At 42.2% G+C, this 25,386-nt stretch overlaps 1 protein-coding gene across 3 annotated transcripts in view; it reads left to right on the top strand.

The window, feature by feature from the left end:
- The window catches only part of pkn1a (protein kinase N1a), a 66,601-nt gene that overhangs the window by 34,212 nt on the left and 7,003 nt on the right, over positions 1-25,386 (top strand). The window contains exons 1-17 of one of the 3 annotated variants that reach the window (XM_037974779.1): positions 4,006-4,154; positions 4,886-5,080; positions 6,177-6,282; positions 7,561-7,709; positions 8,936-9,056; positions 13,992-14,137; positions 15,705-15,918; positions 17,367-17,561; positions 17,642-17,751; positions 17,863-18,006; positions 19,067-19,142; positions 20,053-20,188; positions 20,386-20,512; positions 21,132-21,211; positions 22,436-22,508; positions 23,548-23,639; positions 23,756-23,932. In XM_037974779.1, coding sequence (XP_037830707.1) covers positions 4,113-4,154; positions 4,886-5,080; positions 6,177-6,282; positions 7,561-7,709; positions 8,936-9,056; positions 13,992-14,137; positions 15,705-15,918; positions 17,367-17,561; positions 17,642-17,751; positions 17,863-18,006; positions 19,067-19,142; positions 20,053-20,188; positions 20,386-20,512; positions 21,132-21,211; positions 22,436-22,508; positions 23,548-23,639; positions 23,756-23,932 — 2,183 coding nt within the window. In that variant the 5' untranslated portion in view covers positions 4,006-4,112. Of the gene's footprint in view, positions 1-4,005; positions 4,155-4,885; positions 5,081-6,176; positions 6,283-7,560; positions 7,710-8,935; positions 9,057-13,991; positions 14,138-15,704; positions 15,919-17,366; positions 17,562-17,641; positions 17,752-17,862; positions 18,007-19,066; positions 19,143-20,052; positions 20,189-20,385; positions 20,513-21,131; positions 21,212-22,435; positions 22,509-23,547; positions 23,640-23,755; positions 23,933-25,386 lie in introns of those variants that run through there. The other 2 variants (XM_037974780.1, XM_017427747.3) reach the window with 2 other exon arrangements.

Raw genomic sequence — 25,386 nt, forward strand, 5'->3', positions numbered from 1 at the left:
ATGCAAATCTTCTACAAATCAGCTTCTGTTCCACTTTTTGCATCTTCATTAAACTTCAGCTGTTCAGCATATCTTCAGCCGCTTTCAGCAAAATCATTCAGCAAAAAAAGCATTCACACTGCATTTTCGCAGGAAATGCAACTTCTCTAGTTTAACTTGGCGTATCGAGTCTCTGCAACATCTAGTTTGTGGATCTAAAGCAGAAACGTCTAGGAGCCACTGTGCTATATATATATATATATATATATATATATATATAGCTAGCTAGCTTTGTCTATTATGGGGGCACATTCGAAAGGCGCCGCTTACTACTTAGAGGACAGTTTCAGCAAAGTGAAACCATTTTTACAACCTCGCTCCAGTATAGTTACAAAATCAGTTCACCGTGTGTCAGAGGAGAACTCAGCAGAGACGCCCACAGTCGTACAGAAACATGAACCGTCTTTAAAGCAGCAGCAGTTCCTTCGTCTTCGACTCGAGCTGGAAGTCTAACCAACATTTCATCTGTTTCTCACAGCAGCAGGTGTGGATCACATTTATCTCAACGTTTATCTTGTCGTATACCATATATTTAGGGATGTTTCTGAAAGCTGTTGTCGTTTTTGTGCGGAAAAAAAAACATTATGGAAGGTGTTCTGTTGCCTGCAGAGGGGTGTCAACGGTACTTCTATAAATTTTGACGGGAAGGAAACTACAAACATTACTCTGTATAATGTAATCCAGGACAGCTGTACCATTTATTTTGGCCTTGTCATATGATGGAAAGTTATACCAAAATGTTAAAGCAGAACAAACACAGCTGTGAGGATGCACCTCAGTGCTTCCCATCTGAGGGGTGCCTCAGGGATGTTAACTTGGACTTTTTTTTCCTCCCCTGTGTGTGTTCTGTAGACATTTTACCACAAGTATGTTCTTCAAAATTTACAACAACAAACAATCACACTTCAGAACACACCAGTGAACGTTAAATGTCATACTTCACCTGTACGTTCTTCTGATTCAGACGTATTATTCACTTAAACATGAGACTTTGAGTCTCCCTTTGACTTTGACTTTCCCCAGACTCTGGGGATAGTCTCTCTCGTGGAGTAAAGACGTCAAACTCCCTGGGTTGTTTTATTTTACAGCTGAAGACCCAATTCTTTTCAATGCATCACAGCATCTGACTTTACTTGTCTTGGATTCTACTGTTTTAATATATTTTGCTATTTCTCTGAAATTTACCATTTTTATCTCTTTTTTTCATTTTCTTTTTTCATGTTTTTATGTAAAGCATTTCGTAATCAAGTAGCTGAAATATGCTATCCAAATTAATTTTCTTAGTTGCTTACTTTTTGCATGCTAACTTTGTATTTGTGGTTGTTTACGTTTCATTTAGTTTAATATCGTAGTCATTCAGGTGATGCTGTCCTGTTCTCCACATAAGGAAAGATAATCTTGCAATGGAATTGTTTTTCACATTGCTGCCATAAATTAAAAAAAAATGCGAAGCACAATTCACTAGTTAGTGATTATAGTAGCCTAAAGCACACAGTGAGACACAGAAATCATTTATCTGGCACCTGACCTTAGAATGAGAACCAATGAGTGGGTGTTTGTGGTCCAACAGAGACCGAATGAAAAGCTTTCAGTTGTCATCGCTTCTCCTCAACAACTCTAGAGTGATGACTCATAATTTGCCGTCGCCTCAAGAGTCTGTTCGTCTTAAATTGATCAAACCAGTCACTTGTCTTTTCAGATCGCAGGAAGTCGTTTTGTCATCGTTTATTCTGAGGACCAAAGGGAAATGAGTCAGCTTTTATGTGGGGCCAAAAATAGACCGGCCCCCAAAATTACAGGTAATTAGTTGAGTCTATTCACTTCTGCGTTAGGAAAACGCAGAGACGATTCCAGCGACCCGGCTTACTTTCCCACAACTTTAAAGTTGTCTCGCAATAAAAGAATGTCTCCGATGTCGTTGGTGGAACTAGTCTGTATCCTGTTATCCTGCTTTAATCGAGTGAAATTTGATCCTGCGGCTTGTTTAGGCTGGGCTTTACAAGGAGCGAGGGTCTTTTGTGTCAGATCAGCTGATGACTTCCAGCCTTTTTTTAAGCCACAGCGTTGCTCAGCAGTCAGATGAGCTGAAAGCTAACAGTGACGTTTCTGAACCGCGGCACGAGACAAACAGCTTAAAATTTGCTCACGTTTTAATCCTGCTTTGCTTTGTTATGTGATATGAATGCATCACCGTTAAGCTTTGAGTTGTGTCAGATTGGAGGCGAGCAGACCTTTGAATACTTGTTGTGTGACTCATATGTAACCAGGTGCAAATATTAAAACAGCTTCCTGGACAACAAAAAGTCAACCTTTTTAAATTTAAAACATTTTAGCCATTTTGAAGTGGGGTCCCGTAAAAGAGTTGTGAACAGTTGATATCGAAGTAGTTGTCTTGAACGACCTCAGTTTGGAGAATAAAGAGTTTGAAGTGGTTTTAGGATGATGGTAATCTTTAGAAGTGAGTTTGTTCAGACTAGCCATTATTAACTCATCGTTAGGACACAAGTGGACCCACTTTCATAGCAGATTTTACCATTTTAAAACGACTACAATCTTCAGGATTTCATGCAGACGCTGTCATTCAACCCTTTTACCTGTTAACTTCACACTACGAGGTTATTCAGGCAGAAATAAAACGATATTTCTATCAGAACTGACCCCAGGCTGCGCCAGAAGTAACTACAGCCGGCTGCCGCTGCCGCTGTTCGCTGTTTGGAATCGCCACAGATGTCTGTGTAAAGAAACGCACAGAGAAATCGACAGCAGAGTGCAGGTTTAAGAAGCGTTTCGCAGGATCTGCTATACAACCTTTGAGATTGTAGTTGTTTTAAGATGACTGAGCTCGTGAGTTTAGTCAGACTTGTTCAAAGAGTTATCCATAATAACGTAATTGTATGGTTCCTTATCCGAACAGCGTTTTTATGCTCAGTTACTCCGTTCTCCAATCTTCTCTTTGTTCGTTCAATAGAAGAGCATCCACATGGGTGGATGTTTGCGAAATGCCTCATCCAATATGCACGGGGTGGATTCCCATCCTGACAGTGATTGGTTTTTACCACATTTCCACAATGGCCGCAGCTTCCACAATTTTTGTTTCAGCTTAAAGCATAAGAAACTAAGAGACTAAGAAAAGACTGTGTGCCTAATAATCAAAAGAGCACCTGTGTGAGGCTTCTTCATCTCACCAGGTATTTGGATCTCAAAGCTGACGTCCTGTGTTACATTTGAAAGGCTGTTGGAGACCAGCTATAATCGCTTAGCTCTGCCCACCGCCGCCTATACAGCGATGGTATCACTCGTTTGCTTCTTCTTTCTATAGGAGAAGAGGAAGCGCTGGGGTTAGTGGATGAGAAGAAATGTGTGGTCAGGCGAGCTACGCTAATGCTGCCCGACCGTACTACTCTCTGGCTTTGATTCAGTGCTTGGAAAGCTCATCCTGCCCTGGTTTCTTCTCTTCAGATTATATCACTGGTCCAAGTGAGAGAGGGGGGGGGGAGGACCCCGGCTGTCTCCAGTTGTCTCTTTGCCAGAGCTGGTGTTTTGGTGAACGTAACCAGCTGGGGGGAATGACTTGGCAGCAGTCGGGATGAATGCATTATTTCCAGTAATAGTTTACAAATTTACAAAAAGTTGTTCTTTCTGTTCGGAGTGCTCCTTGTTTTTATCCTCTATGTCTGACTCACCACTGACAGCACCAAAATCGCAGAGGAAACAGGAAAGGCCTGAGCAGCTCGGTGTTGGGACGGATATCCTCTTTTGGAGGCGTTCCCCCTCCTCTCTCACTTAACTCTCCCTCCCTTTATCTCTTTTTATCGTATGACCCNTGTTGTAAAATAAAAAAAGTTTTAAAATATTATACAATTTTTAAAAAATACTGAATACTGAAAAAACTCTGTCTGCCCCCCTTTCCCACACACACATATACACACCCCCCTCAGCAACAACACAGTTTGCTCTCGGCGTGGCATTAACTTTTTGCCCGAGTTCAGAAGCGAACCAGAGATTTCTGTTTGTCGGTAGCTTCTTTTTTGGGGGGTGGGGGGTCGGGGGAGTTTGTCAGATCTGAGTCAACGATGTGTTGGCATGGGGACGAGGAGGATGAGGACAGCTCCGAGGTGAGGCAATATTATTATTAATATTATTATTATTATCGGCTCACTTGATTGATTTGAGCGCTCCTGTTGTAGAGGCTGAAAGAGTCGTCTGTGTTCCTGATTGTTTCTCTGCTGCTTCTCCGGGTCTCGTTGCTGTAGATATTTGTAGCTCTGCTAGTGAACAAGATTAACATTTAGGTAGAGTAACGAAGATGAAAGGGAGACCTAATGGGTTTTTTTTACAGTAGGCTAAGATGATTGTTAAGTAGAGACTGAATCATAAAAAAAAATGCGGATGAAAATGGCGATGTGAGTTAATGAGGCAGGTTTGATCAATCTGACAGATAGCCTGACTTGAAAAACATTTCCCATACTTTTTTTAAACTTTATCAATTTAAGGGTCTTTCATAAATGTGCTGAACATAGCTGATCAAACAGTATTAACAACAGTCAAACAATATTTATTTAGTTTTTTTCCTATTTGTTGCGTTTTTGGAGCTTTCTTATTTTCCCCCAGCTCCCGTCGTTTCCTCTGCTACCCCCATCACTGTAATCTCTCTGTCTTTCCTCTCATTATTGCCTTATCTCGCTCACCATCTCTTCCTTTTTCCTTCTTGTCACTCTAAACACCACATATTAGCCGGCTGAAGAGGATTTAAATGGCTTTAATGGACGTTCAGAGTTGCCCTCCGCAGCGTTGCTAACCACTTTGTTTCTCCACATTCCTCGCCCCCCCCCCACCCCACTTGCAGAGCGATCCTGGGGGGCTGTCGGTCCTGGAGCAGCTCGGCCTGGACCAGAACTCAGACTTCTCGGACTCGAGCGTTCAGCAGCTCCTGGACGAGCAGCGGGAGAGGATCCGCAGGGAGATTCGGAAGGAGCTGAAGATCAAGGAGGGCGCTGAGAATCTGCGGCGAGCGACGACGGACAAGAGGAACGCGCAGCAGGTGAGCGCAGTGACGGCGTGCCTTGGTGGGATTGCTGCTCCTATTTTCAGATGACGAACTGAGCAGAGCTCTGAGATGTTTAAAGCTTGGGCTTGTTGTATGACCTAACCATGCTTTAAACTTCTCAGCACCTGGCTGGTGTGCTCCTAGGTCCTAATGAGGCTGTCTGATGACTAATCTTCTGTAAGATTGGTTGCTCCGGATTTTAGTTTGGGCATCAGAGCAAAGAGTCAAACAATCTTTGCAAGGGCTGTGAAATCCATCACCCCCTCTGCTCTCACACACAACCCACACACTGGTCGACTGACCACTGGACCCCGGCAGACATAAACTCACACTAACACTCTCACTCACTCACACCTAAAGTCTGGGACTTGCACTGTGCTGCACTTTATAACGTCTTTATCTACTCGTGATCGCCTTTCGATGTGCTGCTGACTTGTCAGACTCTGTCAGTTTATTCTGTATGTGTAAGGCCCTAGCTGAGAGCACCAAACAAAACTTTGCTGTGCTGTGCATAATGACTTCTTGAATCTAAAGGCGGCTGAATACGAATGCTCACCACTTTTCAGATCTTTATTTGTTTAAAAGTTTTGAAAACCATGTATCATTGTCCTTTGTATCAAGCCTTTGTCAATTTATTTGAAACAAACACTCCTTTTTGACGGATCCCTTTCAGTTTTGTCGAACTTTGACGTAAGGCCTGTAGGAATATAACAGAAGATTGTGATATTTTTGTTTTAATTACCAGTTGAGAAATCCTGCCTCGCTGTATGTGATTTGCTACCTTAGAGCGCCTCATTAGCAAGGATGGTTTGTTTTTCTGTCTCTGTTTTGGGAGAGTTACTGTCTGATGTCCCCTAACTTTTGAACTCAGTGTTTAAGAACTTAATTAGCTTTGTGTAGTTGACAGGAATCCTAAATAAAAGGTTTAAAATGCAGATAAAAAACTGAAATTGTTGTTCGTAAACTACTGTCTTTACACCTGCTCAAAGCCTTCCTCACGCCAGGCCCAACACTGACGGTCTCACACAGGAAGTGATGCAGTGATGTCTTACAACTAAACTTTAAAGAACTAAATCATGTTTCCTCTCAGGTGGACAGCCAGCTGCGCTCCTCGAACCGACGGCTGGACAGCCTTCACGCCCAGCTGCAGGAGCTGGATGCTCACATTGTAGTGAAAGGAGGCGAGGAGAGCAAAGGTACGATTCTTATCCTTTTATTATCATCACCTAACTGTGTTTTACCTTCAGAAGTCACATAATTACATAATTAGATCCACCTGTTTGCGGTTTAGGTGTCAAATGATCTCTGTATCTAAAGTTCTCTGACAGCACCTCCCAAAGTAAACACCAGTCCAACAACTCAAACACCTGTTAGATACTCTGCGAGAACCAAGCAATCTGTTCACCGTCTTGAGCTGTCAAGAACAAGAACAAAGTTCTTTTTAGCGGGAGAGAGAAGATTTTTCTCACCTCTTGTGAAGTCTGCAGCAGCCTTAAATCAAACGATCTCGTACCAAGCAGGAGACAGCATGAAGACCAAGGACTTCACACATTCAGAGGCAGAGTTGTGGAGAAGTAGAGATTATGGCTGGATTATTTTTATTTTATTTATCCTTTTTTTTTTTACCAGGAAGATCTCATTATACAAAATGAACATGCCATTCAGTACCAGGAAACCCATTATTAGTAAACCTGCCACTTAAAGAAGGTGAATATTCAATAAACAGAGGTCTTTGGGATGTTTTAGCTGGAATATGGTTAAGAACTTAGATTTTTTTTTTCAGGCATAATTAGTTGTCGTGTTGACTGGCCTGGTAAAAACAGGTGAGGTAGAGATAACGTCTCACTGCAAGCAGCTCAGGCTTTAACCTAAATATTTTCTATGACCAAACAGCCCCGTTTCAAAGCTAGCTCATATATTCCAGGTGGGAGGGTCTAGAGTTGCTCTGATTTCAATATTTTTATTTTTGGATCCTAGTATTGCTTTATTTACTTGAATGAATTTGTTTTTAATTTAAATTCACGTTACAGCACACCTGCCAACCATTAATCTGGTCATTCTTGGTTCTGTTTTGGAGTAAAACATCTTAAGAGTTTATCTGGGTTTCTTTGATTCTGTTGAAAGATGAAACATTTTCCTCCTGTTTATGTTTATGAAAAAATTAGACATAAAGATATATCTTTTTTTTTAATCTTTGGATTTGTCCAAACTCCCTGTACTAAAAATTCTGATCTTTTTCAGTTTCGTGTAGCGTTAATCTTTAATGTGATGGAAAACAGATCTGGTCTCAGGACTGTTTCTTTATTATTCCATATTTAAACATTTTGATGCTGCAGCTGCACGATGGGAGCGCAGCAGTATTATTAGCCGCCGTATGAAACTCCCTGTAGAGTATTTTCTCCGCGGCCCCTCACCATGTGAACCACCATCCTGTTCCTTATTATATCGCCTCAAACCTTCCCTTCTTTCTGCAGATGAGTGTCCTCGGTCTCCAAGGGCCGAGAGTCGCACGTCAGCGCACAGGGAGCGCATCGCCGCCCTGGAGAGGCAGCTCAACATCGAGCTCAAAGTCAAGCAGGGAGTGGAGAATATGATCCCCATCTACGCCAATGGGTCCACCAAGGTACAGGGCTGTTTGCTCATACACACACACACACTCATTTGTGCTGAAGTAAAGCGTAGCAACACAAAGAGTTGGCTGAATATGACAGACTGCAGGTGAACAGAGGGCACACATACAGTATTACACCCCTCAAACTGACCAAACCGCTAATAAAATGTGGGTTAAAGGAGCTTCTTTGGGCGTTTGGTGGCCTTTTTTTTTAACAAAGCGCTCATCTTAAAAAGCTAAAGATAAGAATTCTAAAATTATGTCCACTTGTTGCCACTTTCAGTGTAGCTGGAGGCGGTGGCTCAGCTTTAACAATGCCTCTTGTGTAAATCAGCCAGCAGGTTTTTTTACATTACAGTAGCGAATCCAAACAAGATGTCCTCTGGCTACAGCTCCAAATCCTACAGACTGATCGAACCGTCTGTCTGAACTTACGTTCTCATTGGTTTAATGGTCTGGGGATTCTGACCCTGGCTTAAAGAAATCCTTCCTAGAGACCACATACAGAAATATCTGAGTGTTTAAAAAAAATCCAGATACAGAACTACTCCCAACATGCAGCGCTTAGACCAGGGATGGGCAACCCTGGTCCTTGAGGGCCACTATCCTGCATGTTTTCCTTGTTTCTCTGCTCCAACACACCTGATTTGAATCAATGGGTGATTAACAGGCTTCTGCAGAACATGAAGAGAGAATTTATCCACTGAATCAGGTGTGTTGGAGCAGGGAAACAAGGAAAACATGCAGGACAGTGGCCCTGAGGACCAGGATTGGAGACCCCTGGCTTAGACAGAAACCACAAAAATAGGCTTATGTTACACCATTATATTAAAGACAAAAAAGCCGTAATTGAAACATTTTTTTAAGCTTATTTATATATTTTTGGGTCTGCTCAGACCTTCCATGAATACCTTGAAGGCCCTGATGGTTCGTCACTTCCTGGTAACCTTGAAGTCTGCCGACTCTGTTATAATCTATATAACGCCTAGATGTCCTTCTGTCTTTGTCTCATTTATGAAGTCCTCTAAGCTTCGTCCTCTTCATTGTACAGCATCTGTCACTTTCATGCCGCCTCCCCTTACTGCTAAAGAATTTAAAGACCTAAAAGTTTTTAAATAATGTTCATGTAAAGCACTGGCATTCAGGAGATCTGGCCGACATCTTTCCTCTGTTTGTTTTGGCCTCATGCTCTCGGGCTCTCTGTCATGTGACCTGCTTGCTGGTTTTCTTCCTCTCAGGATAAGAAAATGCTGCAGACGGCCCAGCAGATGCTGCAGGACAGCAAGACTAAAATCGACATCATTCGGATGCAAATACGCAAAGCTGTCCAGGCCACCGAGCACACCGAGGACACACAGGGTGAGTGAAAGACACGGAGACCAGACTGTCTTCACCTGCATTTATGAGTGAAATCTTTATTAGTTGATTGATTGAAGTCTGGTTCAGATCATTATGGTTTATCTTTTTTTCTTATTTTTATTTTAAACCACAATTCATGTGTTCAACATTTAAAGTTCTACATTAAATGTTGAACACATGAAGGATTTATGTTGGTCTAGATTCTCAACCGGGACATGACAACATTTTTTTAAGGCGGTAGGTTTTATTTTCTTGTTTTTTGAAGGCGCTTTGCTCCTCATCAGAGGAGTTTGTTCAGTTCAAACTAAAAAAGTGTTGCTTTATAAGCTTTAATGGGCTGCAGTGAGCTGCTCTGTCTCTCACACAAATCACTCTCCCTCCCCTCCCTCCTGAGGGTCATTAGGCTCAGGAGAACCAGCTGTTCAGGACAAAACTCTACTCTCCACCTACAACTCAAAGATAAGGGACACTTTTTGGACCAAAGTTATATTCGTGCAGTATTTTTTTTTTTACATGAATTTGCGCCTTCAAGCACTTTACCAAAACGTCTCTCACATGGACCAGGCCAACAAAGACAACTCTTAGAAAGGAAGAGAGGACGACTTCTATTTAAAAGCTTAGAACTTTGCACTAGATTTAATTGAGAAAGTTTTTTTAATGAGAAGCAAACCCTCTTGAAACGAGAAGAATAAAAGTCCAGTTTCCCTTTAAAAAAGGTTTTAGAAAAATGGGTTTTGTTGGCGGTAAACTAGTGTTATGTTTATTAACCTCAACATAAAGTCTCATAAAGTCAACACATTTTGTTCTAATACTACACATAAAATCAGAGTGTAATCTCATATTACTTTTGCCTTGTCAGGTTAATTAATGCCGTCTAAACCAGCGGTTCTCAGACTTTTTGTTCCACTCCTCCCTGTGGAGGTTTTTAGCTCAACAAGTCAAGAACAAAATGAGTAAAATTCAACTGTAATAAAGTAAAAAATACTCAAAATTTACACAATTCTTTTAATTTTCTTTAGCTAAATTATTGTGTGAATTAAAAAAAAGATTAATAGAGGAATCTTTGTATCCAGACTTTTAATAAATGAATGATCAAAAAGAACCCGCACTGTGCTAGAACAATAAAAAAAAATCACTGCTCCATTGTTCTCTGATTATTCAGAAATAAAAAAAACAATTAGGTAAAGTGCAAAATCACTTTTAGAACCGTAAAAATAAAGTCCAGTCTGTTCACAGACACCCAACGAAGTGAAATTAACAGCAGTTCAATATTACCACAGTATTAATGGCTGCTGTCTGTTTTCATTGTGTTATCTTCAGAGAACAACAATCCGCTTCGATCTGTGCCACAAAATGAAATGAAAAATAAATTAAGCATGAACATGTATTTGGCAGAAATATTAATTAGCATGCATCACTTGGTTCTCTAAATCAGAAGCAGTGTAGAGCGGGTCATGACTTCCTGTTTTCAGCCGATGTCTTGTGGGTAATGTAGTTTACAGTCGGCGCTAGCAGGTTCATAAAAAGTTGCGATACGCTGAAGACAAACATTAAACTTGCGTTGTAGGAGTACTAGCAGACTTCGGGGAGTCGCACTGAGCAGATTGAGAACCACTGATTGAGAAGCTTCTAAATTTGTTGTTTGGTTTCTGACAGCCGTCAGCTGGCGGAGACAGGGCCCCGTTTTATTTTTCTTTTCTTCCTTTTTTTTTAAAATCCCCCTCGTTTGATGTGCGGTGTCTTTCTTCTGCTCGGCACGTGTTTCTGTCCTGAGCAAGCGGCTCCGCGCTGCAGAACCAGATCAATGTGGAGGCGGCTCTCTGTCCTCACGTGGCCCCTTGCTGGGGATGCAGGGCGGGAGAGGATGAAGAGAATGGCTCCGTTCGGCACACAGCAGGACCGTTTGTGTGTTTCCTTTCTGTGTGCTGGCAAAGTGGGCCAAAACGCGTCGTCTGTGAAACCCGCCGCTTCAGTGAGCAATCGGGTCCGAGTTACCTGCAGACACGAAACAAAGACGCTCAGTCTTCTGACAAAGCAGCAAGCAGATGAAAAGTCTCTTTGATGCACACACACACACACACACACACTTTGTGTTTGGAGTGTGTGGAGGCACAGTAACGTGGATGTATCAAATCTGTCAAAGTGTTCAGATGAATGGTGAAGATATATTTTGACATTTGATGCTTTTAGATAAAACATCTGCTTCAGACAGGGTTTGTTTTTTGCCGTATTTTTTGACCCCCACACGTGTCGTGGGTCCGATCAGAGGGAGGCCAGGTGAGTGGGCTACTACAGAGCAGAGAGCCCTTTACTGGAAATATGAGAAGACATGATGACTGTCACAGTGTGTGTGTGTGTGTGTGTCAGATTGAGAGAAGGCCAGGACAGGACAGGAATAACAACAGTTTTTAAAGACAGTATATTCCCTTCAGGGCCTATCTTTGCCTTTCAGCTTCCATCTGAGTGGGTGAGCTGATGGCTGTTATGAAAGTGTGTGTATTTTTTTTTATTTTTTAAAGCAATATCTGCAATTTGGAGGGATTACCTAAAGACCTTTTAAGGACATGTTTTATCCGTCTCTGTCCTCCATGTGGAAACCCTGCAGGGTTTTTGATGCTGTGTGGCGCTCTCTCCATTTTTGTAGCATGATAAAAATAGTTCTGTAGTAGATGGTAATGAGCAGACAGAGGAGGGGTGTAAAAAAAAACCTTATGCAGACTGTTTTGTTAAAATTTTGCTTAAATGCTGAGCTTCTTTTTTTAAATTACTCATCTTCACTCATCAAATTATTCATCTGGAATCTGTTCAGTACAGCCAACCTTAAAGTCTGTTTGTTGTAAATTTGATGACAGCTAAGTTTCTTAAGTAAGATGACTTTATATTTAATTTAATGTGCACTAAAATGCAGTATTTACTCTTATTTCTATCACAGACAGTGGTAGATTTGATAAAACACATGATTTCTTTCATATTAAACTTATAAATGATTTGAACTTTACTGAAAATAAATGCTTTTAGTTTTGAACTTTTTCACCTTTTAAAACAAGTTAAACAAAATCTGTTTAAAGATGATTTTATGACATTGTGAGCTGGACCCCTCACTCTGTATATTCCACCAAACGCCAAGGAGGCTCGTGGTAAAATGATGAATAATATTTAGGATTTTTAATGGACTTTTTTTGACAGAAACAATTCTGTTTTTTACCTTTGGCTTTAAATAAAAATAGTAAACATTGCTCCCACAATGTGGGGTTGACTGAACCATTTCAGGACATTGAAAAGGTACTCATGATAAAGTCATTGGGACCAGTCAAAAAGCTTTCATGAAGTGAGAAACAATCCACACAGTATTTTTATTATCGATTGTTCTTGTGTCCTTAAATAAAAAAAAAAATTAAAAAGCCTGCACGGTTTAGGATGGAGAAGTTTGACAGTTTTGATGTCTAGTTGTGTAATTACATTCATATTTATTGAGTAAAATATGAAGATGCTTCATCCCCCGTGTTTCCAGCTGTGCTCTGGTTTTTTTTTTTCCTTAAGCAGCAGACTCACTCTTATATGTCCACCTAATTGTCTTTGAAATCCTACGCTTGTCTGATTTTGTCATGTTTGTTTACGCCAGCCTCGTTTTCATGCATGGCAGATTCAGCAGAGTGCTTTGTTTACGTTGGACGCGGACCCACAGTTCAGCATTGCACGTCAGTATATCTGGAAAACCACTGGAGTAAACGCTTTCAAACTGCACTGTTTCATATAGTTCAGGGTAATATTTTTTCGTTTGATTGTATAGTTTACAGTGAGTACCTTTTTAAGCTGCAGCTGGAAAAATAAACAACTTTCTGTATAAACTTGGGCGTAGTTTGTACCTGCGCTGGGTTCAGCTCCATGCCAGTCTTACAGTTTCAGTGCGTCTGGACATCAGAGCCGTCCTTCGGTGGGATTCAGTGACGTATCGTTAAAGAAATGCAGCTGTTTCCTCTCTCTCTTTCCTTTACACTACACACACACACACACAGTCCCAGCCCCTGCTGTGTTCAGTGTACACAGACAGTCGGTCTCCAGGCACCACACCCGGTGGAAGGGTCATCTAACAGGGTCTGAGCTCCAGGCACAACACCTTATTAGGAGATAAAAGCATCCACATCATTCTCCACTCCCACCTCCCCCTCGGCTCCTTTCACTCCCGCCTCGGCAACATTTGGAAAAGCCGATAAATCCACATAGAAATCCTCCTGTCTTCATCTTTTCTAACCTCATTTTGAAGGTCAAACATTTTTTTTTGGAACTCCCACCCCCCCGTCCTCGTCCTTATCAGCATGCTCCTCTGAGTTTGTTGCCCACCGTGTCATCGGGCCGAGCACTTCGCCATGATTGTGCTTTGTGGGCGCGCTAGAATCCGATCCCGTCTCTGCTCTTCTTACTCTCTCGACTCGAGAGCATCGCGCCTCATTTTCTGCATTACTCCGGCTTCCATTACCGTGTCCTTCCGTCCCTGGGGTAAAATAAACAACTGCGTGTGTTTTTACTCAGACTCGGCTTTGAAGTGGCCTTCAGAGTATACTGGGGATATGAAACGGTTTATAATAACCGTAACGGATGATTTTTTAAAAAAAAATTTCTGTAATCGCGAGCAACAAACACGGATAGGAGCTTTTCATTTGCTCTGTTTGCTTAATGAAGTTGTGAGGTGTGGCCTTCTGCAATCAGAGGATGGAGCTGCAGTTAATGCTGATAATCTCTCTAATGTTTGGCCGTCTGACTCTCGTCTAATGCGCTGCATGCATTTAGGCATTACCTCATTATTCACAGAGGAGTTTCCTAGAACAGGACAGCCCTGACATCCTGACGACAGAGACGTCAAACAGAAAAAACAAAACGAAAACCCCGCTCCGAGCTGCCCTCCCGCTGTAAAAATCTTCACCTCTGCCCTCGCAGTTAACCACGACCTCTGCGGGGTGGAGCTGCGCATCGAGGAGCTCAGGCACCACTACAGGGTGGAGCACGCCGTCGCCGAGGGGGCCAAGAACGTCCTCAGGCTGCTGGGGGCCAGCAAGGTCCAGGACAAGAAGGCTCTGTCTGAGGTCCGACCACACACACACACACACACACACACACACACATGTTATGTCTCTCTATCTTTGCAGGGACTTTCCGTTGACTTCCATTCCTTTCTACACCCTAACTACAGCCTAACCCTGACCCTAACCCTAACCATTACCAGTACATACCTAACCCTAAACCAAACCTAAACTCAATTCACACCTTAGTCCTAAACCTAACCCCTAACCCAAAAACATCATTTCTCCTCGTGGGGACCAGGCTTTGGTCCCCACGAGGAGCAGTTGGTCCTCACAAGGTAGTATATGTTAGGAAAATTGTCCCCACAATGTATCAAATACATGGCCACACACACACACACACACACACACACACACACGTCAAAGCTTTGACATTTGTGACGTCAGCGCTGAGCTGCGTACGAGTCGTCACGCTGACACACTTTCAGGTCCTGCTTTTCTCCTTTTTGCTCCTCTCACATTTTAATCAGCTGACCACTTTTATTTGTGACATTGTCAGCTAGTCAGAAAATATTTCACTTACACAGTGTTTATTTTGACAGGAGCCTTTTGTACAGCACTCAGTTTGCAGCCTTTATGTCCAAAAATCATTTTAAACCAGCCTTTCTACTAAATACAGTTTGTGTGGCGACACAAAATCTACTTGGTTCTTGAAAAACACACTTGACCTTTTTCTGTTTTATTATCTGCATATTAAAAATTACAATTTATGTTGTAAATCTTTTGTTTTTTTCTATTGACCTAAAACAAAACGTAATCATTCACAAGGAGTTGACGCTTCTCTGTTATGAAGCAGGCCAGACTGAGTCGTCCTGTGTGGAAAAGTAACATTAAAGATAAATGAAGCTCTGAGTCGTAACAAACAAACAAACAAACCACGACCTTTCTGTAAACTGCTGAGTCATGTTCAGCAGCAGGCCTTTGTCAGCAACAAAAATACTCTGATAAGAAACTATCTGCATCTATCTTACCGAAACAAAACCCTCGTTTCTGCATTTACAGCAATTTGCCTTACTTTAGTTCAAATGTGAATGTATTTGGAGAACATTTGTACTGCGTGTCAGAAAAGTTGCTTCAACTAAATGGAGAACAAGCTAACAGCTATGAGCTCGACAGTAATCGCTGAGCTTTAAACTCATTCTGTTAGAAACTTGAGCTGCATTTGTCAGATTCTGGTCCTGAAATGATGGGCAGCTGTCCACACAGTGCCTGTATAAAAACTGATTTCTACTAAAAAACTGTGTTCATGCAGATGGCCTAACCTATACTGTTATTAGTGTCCTGCTGCTGCAGAAGTTTCATGCACCTTTTATAAGAATTTGGGCAGATAAACAGCTAAACGTATTGTTTTCTGTTTTAATTTTCTAAACCCAAAAGACTCAGGGTCATGTTGTTTTTAGTCAGAGTTCCAAGGAGCCGTTTCAGAGGGTCTGAGGAGCCTCATGTGGCTCCAGAACCTCAGGTTTCAAACCCTCCCACCCTAACGTCTCCTCTTATAAGATCAGTTATTTATTGGCTCAGAAATCAAACACTGGAGGCATTTGTTTGGAGTAAATGTGTTGCTCCACAGGCTCAGTCTCGTCTCAGTGAGGCGTCCCAGCGGCTGGACCTGCTGAGGGACTCCCTGGACCAGCGCCTGGCCGAGCTGCCCGAGGACCACCCCAAGGCCAGCATCATCAAAGAGGAGCTGGTCCTGGCCTCCTCGCCTGCCTTCAGCTCTCGCCATGGCGCCCCCTACCTGCAAAACCAATACAGCACCCTCAACAAGCCCTCGCCCCTCACTGGTAGGTTACACCGAGCCAAGCTGGGAGAGCCGACATGACGCCAAAACTACACCTTGAAGATCCACTCACACAAACACAGAGCGTGGTCAGAACCTGCACACTTTCACCTAAATACATAAAAAAAATGAAATCAAACAAACCTTCTGAAGGGTTCAGATAATTCTACATTAAATATGAATATGAAGCGCTGATGAGCATGGAAATAAAACATTTAGGCTGCTGGTGTAGAAAAAAAATACATGGAAGTGTCACTGTTTTATTAGTTAAAGCTTTATTTACAGCAAAAAAAGGATAAATGGATCGTTTCATTTTGGCTTCGAATAAGGAACATTCATGGCTTTTTTTTGTGCCATTGTGGGTCTCAAATGTTAAAAGATTAAAGAAAAAGAACCGGAAAGGATCATTTTATCTGAACAAAAGCTTTTTTTTTGCTTTTTGACAGGTTTGTGAAGTAAAAGAGCTTTTCACAGTGTTGAGGTTCATGGCTCAGTGTTGAATTGTCTCGATTACAACCGGGCCTCACACACACACACACGAGAACATGGATAAAACATGTCACAGCTGCAGAGGCAGCCCTTTCAAGCTCAGCGGCAACAAACACAAGTAGATATGTCATAAACCACGAAGTCTGGTTCCTCACAACGCAGCCACATCCAAACACAGCCTCCAACATTTCTCAACTTTAACAAACCAGTTTCATGAAACAGGCTTCAACACTGCTGTAAACACTGCTCCGGGTCACTTTGTTCCTTTGCCACACCGCCAGAGTAGATATGAAGGGATCTATAGCAGGTAGAAGACTGGAGAGTCAGGGTACGAAGTGTCCAGACCTTTTTATTATTTTTTCTGAATGTTTTTTAAAATGATGTATTTATTCGAAAAGGTCTTCATGGGGATCACTGTCCTTAGATGGCCTCTTGCGGTTTAACGTTTTTCTGCAGCGTTTGGTAAACAGCTCCAGTTCTCATAGCCTTTCTGGGTTTCCTCCACTCCAGCCCAAGTGCTTCCTTGCCTGATGGTTGGTAACTGAACAGCCGGCAAATTAAGGGTTGAAACAGCTCCACATGTTCGAATGAGTCCATCTAGTCTTTGAGCTCTCGTCTTGAAACGCAGATAATAATTCTGCGATGATATCACATCCATTTGTTAGCATTTGTGGTTTAGCTGAAGGTGTCAGAGCAGCACCAGCTGCATCTTTTCTTGATTTTGGGGCCTTCAGTGAACATCTTAACTGATGATGCTGACTGCTGTTTATCTAACAGGCACTAATGTCTGTTTATTGAACCATTTGGCTTCAGGGAAGTCCACACAACTTAACAATTTCATGCTTGTCTTTGCAAATTAAAAGCACGTATATTTATTGTGCCTTCACAGAGTCTTTTTTTTGTTTTGTCCTGCCGTGTTGTTGTGACGATGTGTGCCTGCGACGGGTTCCTTCGTGTCTCCAGGCACCCTGCAGGTGCAGCTGCTGGGCTGCGTTGGGCTGCTGGAGGTGGTCCCCGGTCGCGGTAAAGGGACGTCGGTCACGCTGCCGTGCTACAGCCCCGGAGACACCAAGTCCTTCATGAGGGGCAGTAAGGGACTGTACGGGCGCAGCGGCTCCGTCAGCGGGAAGACTCCCAGCAAGACGGACGAACTCTCCTGTAAGCTGGAGCTTCTGTAGCTGTGCTGGCAGCAAAAAAAAAGATGACTGACAGCTGCCAATGTGTGTGTGTGTGTGTAGCCGAGGTGAGTGCGGTGTTGAAGCTGGACAACACAGTGGTGGGTCAGACAGCTTGGAGGACGGTAGGAGAACAGGCCTGGGATCAGACCTTCACCGTGGAGCTGGAACGGGTCAGAATACACACGCTAACAAAAAGCTGCACACACACACCTGAATGTTTAGTGGAAATGCATAAAAAGCTTCGTTCAACATGAGTCTATGTGTGTGTGTTTGTGTTTCAGTCCAGAGAGCTGGAGATCGCCGTTTACTGGAAGGACTACCGCTCTCTGTGTGCGCTCAAGTACCTGAAGCTGGAGGAGTTCCTGGACAACCAGAAACACCGAGTTCAGCTGGAGCTGGAGCCTCAGGGCCTGCTGCTGGCTGAGGTGCACACACACACACATACTGTAGTATTTACATTACATGCTGTGTGCGTGTAACAAGAAAAAAAAGTGAAAGCTGACAACAGTACAGAAGAGAGGAAACATTCAACTGGTGGCCCGTGGGCCTTTTTCAGCTGCAGGGAATGGGGTGGGAGGTGGGATCAAAGCTAAAGTTTTCCAGATCAACTTTGCATTTGAGGCTCTTGGATTGAGACATTTGTTCCCTGCAGTGAAGAAAAGGCTCATCTTCCTCTTTTCTACAAACATTTTCCACCAATCTCCAGGCTGGTTGTACAATAAACACACACACCGTGACACACACAAATGTCCCACTAATCAGGATGGGATTATCCAACAGTGTCCCTGGAATGAAAATCTGTCATTTCAGTGAGTTGTTTAATAAAGCTGCAAAATGGTTTCCATAATTCATATTATGGATTTATATAAATGAAACGAATGAATGAAGTATAGCATAATATCATACTAAACAGGCTCATTAGCCCAAAAACCTTCATCAGTTTAGGATTATTGTTATTATTATTGCATGAAGTCATGAAAAGTAGAAGATCAGATAATAACCTGCATTTGTTTGTGTGTCAGTGTGTTAGCAAAATATCCCATGAATCAGAAGATGGATTTTATTGAAACTCAGAGAAAGTAATGATTTGATGTACGTCGACAACAGCCAGTCAACCGTAGAAAACACCGAAGTGCTCAGCTGTAGCTCAGTGAATTTTACAGATATTGAGGTAAAATTCAGTGTGGTAGTAGCTGAGAGTCACTTATAACATTTAGTCTGAGCACCAGGGAATCATGTGACATTTTTTGTTTAAAACCTTGGCATACAAGGCAGTGAGCCGCAGGCTTTCTTTCAATGAATTCTTCTTTTTCAGCAATTTATTGTTATTATTCCTATCTGTGTGGAAGAGAAGCCCTCACAGAGCCTGGCCAACACAAGCCGTCACACACTCCTGTTCTTTGATCCGCTTTGATGGACTCGACATGTTCGAGGTGAGCTTTAAAGATCAAATTTAAAGATCTGGTTTGTTTCGTGTTTCTCCAGGTGACCTTCTTTAACCCGGTCATCGAGAGAGTTCCTCGCCTCCAGAGACAGAAAAAAGTCTTTTCAAAACAGCAAGGTAGGAGAAAAGAGAAGACAAAGATTTTTTTAATATATTTTCTGCACGTTTTGTCACAGTTTATACAGCGAAATATGAGGCAACAAATGTCAGTAAATTAAAATTGATTATTTTAGTGAACACAGCCCCTCTGCTGTTCACCTGCAGCTCTTTTCTGGAGCCACAACGCCCTCTAGTGGTAAATTCTGATATTTCCTGTTAAAGACAGATTTTTTAAAGAAACTTTAAACATCATTTAGTCACATGAATGACAATGAGGTGATTTTTTTTAATAATAAAACTATAAACATTGACATGGTTTTACCTTGGTCAGAACAATATTTAGACATTTGATCATATTAATATATGCTAATCTGCTCTCAGAGGATTTACCCTCATCTAACCTTCAGCATTTCTCTTTTGACACTGATTTGTCTCAGTTGGGTGATAAAAGTTTCTTATCGCTCTGTTTTTTTTTCTTCTATATGTTTGACGAGACTTTGTTCTCACAGCAACACTGTCAGTATTTTATTATTTCCAAAATTTTATTGCTTTTAAAAACTATACAAATTGAGTCACATACATGTTAAATTTCTCTGTTTTTCTGACCATAAAAACGCAGTTCCTTTCAAACATTTTGAATAGATTAAAAGATCTGATTATTTTAAACGTATTTCTTTTTTAAGGGTTAATTTAAACTTCTTTAGTTAAATTAATTCAAGGAGAAACTTGTAGGATCTCGATGGTCACTTTGGGAGGTGATTTTCTCATAAAACCAACTTCATTTTAAAGTTTTCTGCAACATTAGAGACGACACATGAGTTAAAATCTTCAGTGGACGCCCTTCCTCCTGCACTGAGCGAGCACGCCTTTAAAGGCTGCTTCGAACTGACTGAGGTCACGATTTCGGACTCTGGGTTTGTTCCTCCAGGCAAGGCGTTCCTTCGAGCCCGGCAGATGAACGTGGACATTGGGACGTGGGTGAGGTTGCTCCGGAACGCCATCCCCACCGTGAACAACTCTGGAAACTACAGCCCGAACGCACACGGCCTAACTCTAAACTCTGGGTGAGATTTATCGTATGAACAAGTCGCACGGAGGAACGCACTGTTCGGTTCTGTCAGGGAGCTGCTCTCTGACCTCGCTCCTTGTGTTTCCTGGTAAACAACAAAGCACCCGGTGCTCTCCCTGCCCCTCGTCTAACACTCCTGTTGTGTTTTGTGTCGCGTCGGCCCGTTCGTGTGTGTCTGTGTGACATTTTCAGGGAGATCTCGGTGGAGAAGCTGAGTCTGGACAGCGACTCTCCGATAAGAGGAGATTACAAGAGAGACACGGACGCATACACCCCGGTGAGACAGGCAGAGAGAGAGGAAGCACAGGAAGTAGGGGAGGTGTGTGATGAGGGTCTGTGCTCAATTATTTGTTCCAGGTTTTATTATTTAAAGACGAAGCCAAGTCCTGAAGAAATGAGCATCAAAGATGAAGTTGTGGGCTACATAAAGATTGATTGACTTTTGTTGGTTTGATCAGCACCTGCAGCAGGCAGCATCAGACCAGGAAGCTCACACATTCAACTCCTTTTTAACTATTTTAATCTTTGATTTCATATCTGTTATCTGTGTCCCAAAAGCTAAAGCTGGATTTTAACCACAGGAACCTTTTTTAAGAGTTCAGGTTCTTTTTGAGGTCCTTTCTTAAAGGGACAGTTTTGAAGTGGAGTTCTGTGGAAAAGCTATGAACAGTTAACATCTTACCTGTTGTAGATAGCTCTTTGAACGACCTCAGTTTGGGGAAATAGTTTAATTCTGACCAGACTGACGAGCTAACAGCTAGTCTGAACCCAGCCGAGACCAGCGTGTCTTAAAACAGCTCCAATCCCATTTTTTTAGTTTTCATTGTTATTTTTTTAGTTTTAATTATAAGAGACTGAAACCTCCTGCATTCCATTCTGTGTCGTCTCATCTCAGCATGTCTTTTCCTTCATGTCTCTTTCCTCACGCTCTCCAAAAGGACCGACTGCCAGTCATCGAGCCCCCCTCCTCCCAAGACCTCACCCCTGACTCCCCTGTCCAAACCCCACCCGTTAGCAGGTACACGCACAGATACACAGCTGGGTTTGAATGTCTTTATTTTACACTGGATTCCCAAAGTATTCAGACCTCCTTCACCTTTTCAGTTTTGTTACCGTATTTTCCGGACTATAAGGCGCACTTAAAAGGCTTCAGTTTTCTCAAAAAATGACAGTACACCTTATAATCTGGAGCACCTTATATATGTAAGAAGTCGTAATGTTTTAGTACGACTTTGTTGAACTACAAAGCTGCACCGCTTGCAGCATTAAGGCTCAGTTATAGTCGCTTAGGGCTCCTTGCACGGTGGAGACGTTTATACTTGACGCTTACGTCGGTGCAGTATCCTTCTTTGAGTTTTGAATCGTTTGATTATCTTTGAGATCTCTCATAGAGGGATCGTGTAAATAAATGCTGAAACAGGCGAACCAGCTCTGCTAGAGCACCGAAATCGTCCATTTTGAATGGAGTACAGTCCGCGCGAAGTTACAAAAATGTGGATGCGCCTTATAGTCCGGTGCGCTTTATATAAGACAAAAGTTTGAAAATGGACCATTTATAATCCAGTGTGCCGTATAGTGAGGAAAATACGGTAAGTTGCAGCCTGTTCTACAGTCATTTAAATTCAGTTTTTCCTCATTTAGCTCCCCTCAGTACTCCACAAAGTGAGCTTACAGGTTTGGGTTTTCTTCAGGCGCTCCAGTTTTCTCCCACTAAATCTCTAATGAAATGGATTGGATGGAGGGATGTTTTCACTTGGTTATTGTGGGGTTCTGAGTGAAATGAGAAAACCAGAATTTAAACAAACTGCAACACAATAAAAAATAAACCTAATGGAGGCTGAACACTTTGGGAAGCTGCCATGTGCTCATGTTTGTGTTTTTTTTCCACAGGGAGCATTTTGTCTCGGGAAACTTTAAGATGTGACTCATGAATAAAAATCTGTTTTGTAACTCAGTTTGGTTAAAGATCACAGTTCTGGGCTCAAACCTGCTCGAGCTGTTCAATGTGGGCTAGTTTTGTGGGAGTTTGGGGCAGTTTTTAAATTGTAAATGTTGGTAATTTTCTCTGCAGAATATCCTGTCTTACTGAGATAACATTTAAGAGGAAACAGCTATTATTGATGTCTTTTCATGTTCTTATTAATCCCAGCGTCAGCTTCACCACGTGTAAAACGTGTTACAGGAAACTGTTGTGAGCATTTCTTACATTTCTGTGTTACTTTTGACTTCCACTCTCCATCAGACAGAAGAAAGGTCCTCTGTCCCTTCAGGACTTCAGGCTGATCGCTGTGTTGGGACGAGGACACTTTGGGAAGGTATAACTTCATAAATTAAATTTGACTTTGATAATAAGACCAGTGATAACAAAAAGTACCTCAGTAAGTCTGGAAATATTTCAACAGTCAGAGTTTTATTTATTCTTCCTGCTTACAAATGTGACCTACATTGAAGTGAGTTATCTGACGACTGAGCTGAAACTGTGAGACTCTCAGCTTCAAGATGATGCTGAATGTAGAGGAAGAATCCAGGATTTCCACCTCTTTAATATGAGCAGCAGACTTTCTCAGTAGGTCAAATGAAAATGAAGACAACAGCTTGACTATAAATAAAATGTTTGTTTGGTGCATCAGTCTTTCACAAGAAGTTAACGTCCGAATATTAAAAACAAAGATACAGAAGTCAGAGGAGATGCAGCAGAGCACTAACTGAGGATTTATGTTGTTCTGTAAACTTTTTCTTTTTCTTTCGGCTGTTCCCTTTTCAGGGGTCGCCACAGCGAGTCCTCCTCCTCCATCTAACTCTGTCTTCTGTGTCCTCTGTCCTCACTCCAACTCCCTCCATGTCCTCTCTAACTGCATCCATATGTCTCCTCTTTGTCTTTTTCCTGGCAGCTGCATCTCTAACATCCTTCTACCAATACACCCACTGTCCCTCCTCTGCACATGTCCAAACCATCCCAGTCTGGTCTCTCTAACTTTATCTCCCAGTCGTTCAGCCTGTGCTGTACCTCTGATGACCTCATTCCTAATCCTGTCCATCCTCGTCACTATAAACTTAATTTGAATAAAAGAATTAGCCATTATTTACAAAGCTTGTTCAGCTATTAATTAAATAGTTCACACCTGTTGTTTGTTAATGAACATCCTCCATAAAAGGTGGTGTAATATTTTCCCAGAGGTTTTATTAAACCCATCTGGTTTCCTCCTGTGTTTAACAGTCACATCTTATTTTGTATATAAGATGTGTGTATATTGCATTTAAAAGATTCAAACCCTAATGGAAAGAAAAATCTGTGGGTTTCAGACTTCATTCTGCAAAGTGTCAGTGTGTGTGTGTGTATGTGTGTATTTCCAGGTGTTGCTGTCAGAGTACAAGAAGACGGGTACAATGTACGCCATCAAAGCTCTGAAAAAAGGAGACATTGTCGCTCGGGATGAGGTGGAAAGGTGCGTTTTGGTTTCTCCCCCCTCTCCTTCTAAAGCTTCAGATGTGCAAACGTGTCAGCGTACGCAGTATTTCTCTTCTCTTGCTCACCCTGACTCTGTTCCTTTCCGCCTCACAGTCTGATGTGCGAGAAGCGCATCTTTGAGATCGTGAACCTGTCGCACCATCCCTTCCTGGTCAACCTGTTCGCGTGCTTCCAGACCCCGGAGCACGTGTGCTTCGTGATGGAGTACACGGCGGGAGGCGACCTGATGATGCACATCCACACGGACGTCTTCACAGAGCCACGAGCCGTGTGCGTAGCGCCTGTGTGTGTGTGTGTGTGTGTGTGTGTGTGGGAGAGAGAGAAAATCAAGAATGAAATGACACTCAAACATCCTCAGACGTCAGATTACTTCTTAAAACATGACGATGAACTCTAAACTACCCATTTTCTGTATTTGTCACCTCAGTAAGATTATTATAATAAGAAACTCCCTTTTTCTACTCGATGTACAATCAGATACAGTCAGAGGTTTACATACGCTCACCATGGGCGTGAATGTCATAATAATTTAATTTTAGGGTGTGTTCACACCAGGAAAGTCCTTTGGTCCGCTTGTTTGGTCCGGACCAAAAGTGGACTTTTATTTTTTTCGTTTGGTGCGGTTTGCATTCACATTGTGCTTTTTTGTAAGCGGACTATAATTTATAAACAAAGCCACGTGGGTGACGGTCATTGCTCCCATTGGACAGAAAGACGGGGGCAGCGGTTGGAAATAAAGATGGAAGTCCTGCGTGCTGTTTTTGTTGTGTGCACATTCGTTCTGTTGGTACAATTACAGTACCATTTTGAAATTCAAGAGCAGCTCATTCAACGTCGGTTTAATGACGTTTTACTTCTAATTTTGGAACGGCGCCGGCAAATGTGTGAGGTGGTGTTAGCATTAGCAGCAATAATGCTATTTGTCCCATGATGCTTAGCAACGGTGGCCCGTGAAGTCCAAAAAGGTGCATGCTTTACGTAGTTAGTTCAGTTCAAGTCCGGTCTGTATTCACACCAGAAGCGAACCGCACCGGGGTTCCGAGACCACCTCAGAAAGCGGGTCTCGGTCCGGTTGTTTGATCCACACCGGAGTTCGCATGACTGTATTCACACCTGCACAAAAAGTCCGGAACCAACGCTGGAAACGAACTCTGCTTCGATTAATGCGGACCAAATGTGTCAGGTCTGAATACGACCTTAGGGTTTTAATCGTGGATTTGAATCACTCTTTTTCCAGTGTGCATTAATTATACAGCACACAACGTCAGTGATTTAAAAAGTGATTGCACAAGAATTTATTATGGATTTTCTCTAATCCACACAAGGTCCAATTTAATCAAGGTTTCAAGGAGACTTTATTGTCATTCACATCACACGTCGTACATGAGGTTGAATAAAATTATGTCCTCAAGGTCACAGTTATACCCCAAAAAAGCAATGTGTGTATATATATATATATATATATATATATATATATATATATATATATATGCAGATGCCCACATGGACAAGCCAAATGTCTTCTGGAGAAAGGTTTTATGGTCAGTAGAGACAAAGACTGAGCTGTTTGGCCACAGCGACTGGAAGTATGTTTGGAGGAGTTAAGATGAGGCTTTCAACCATAAGAACACTGTCCCAGCTGTCCAGCATGGTGGTGGTACCATCATGTTGTGGTGCTGGTGCATTGAACAAAGTGAGTAAAATAATGAAGCCCCGACCTCAGC

This window comes from Kryptolebias marmoratus, linkage group LG3, assembly GCF_001649575.2.
Source record: "Kryptolebias marmoratus isolate JLee-2015 linkage group LG3, ASM164957v2, whole genome shotgun sequence".
In the NCBI taxonomy this organism is placed as follows: domain Eukaryota; kingdom Metazoa; phylum Chordata; class Actinopteri; order Cyprinodontiformes; family Rivulidae; genus Kryptolebias; species Kryptolebias marmoratus.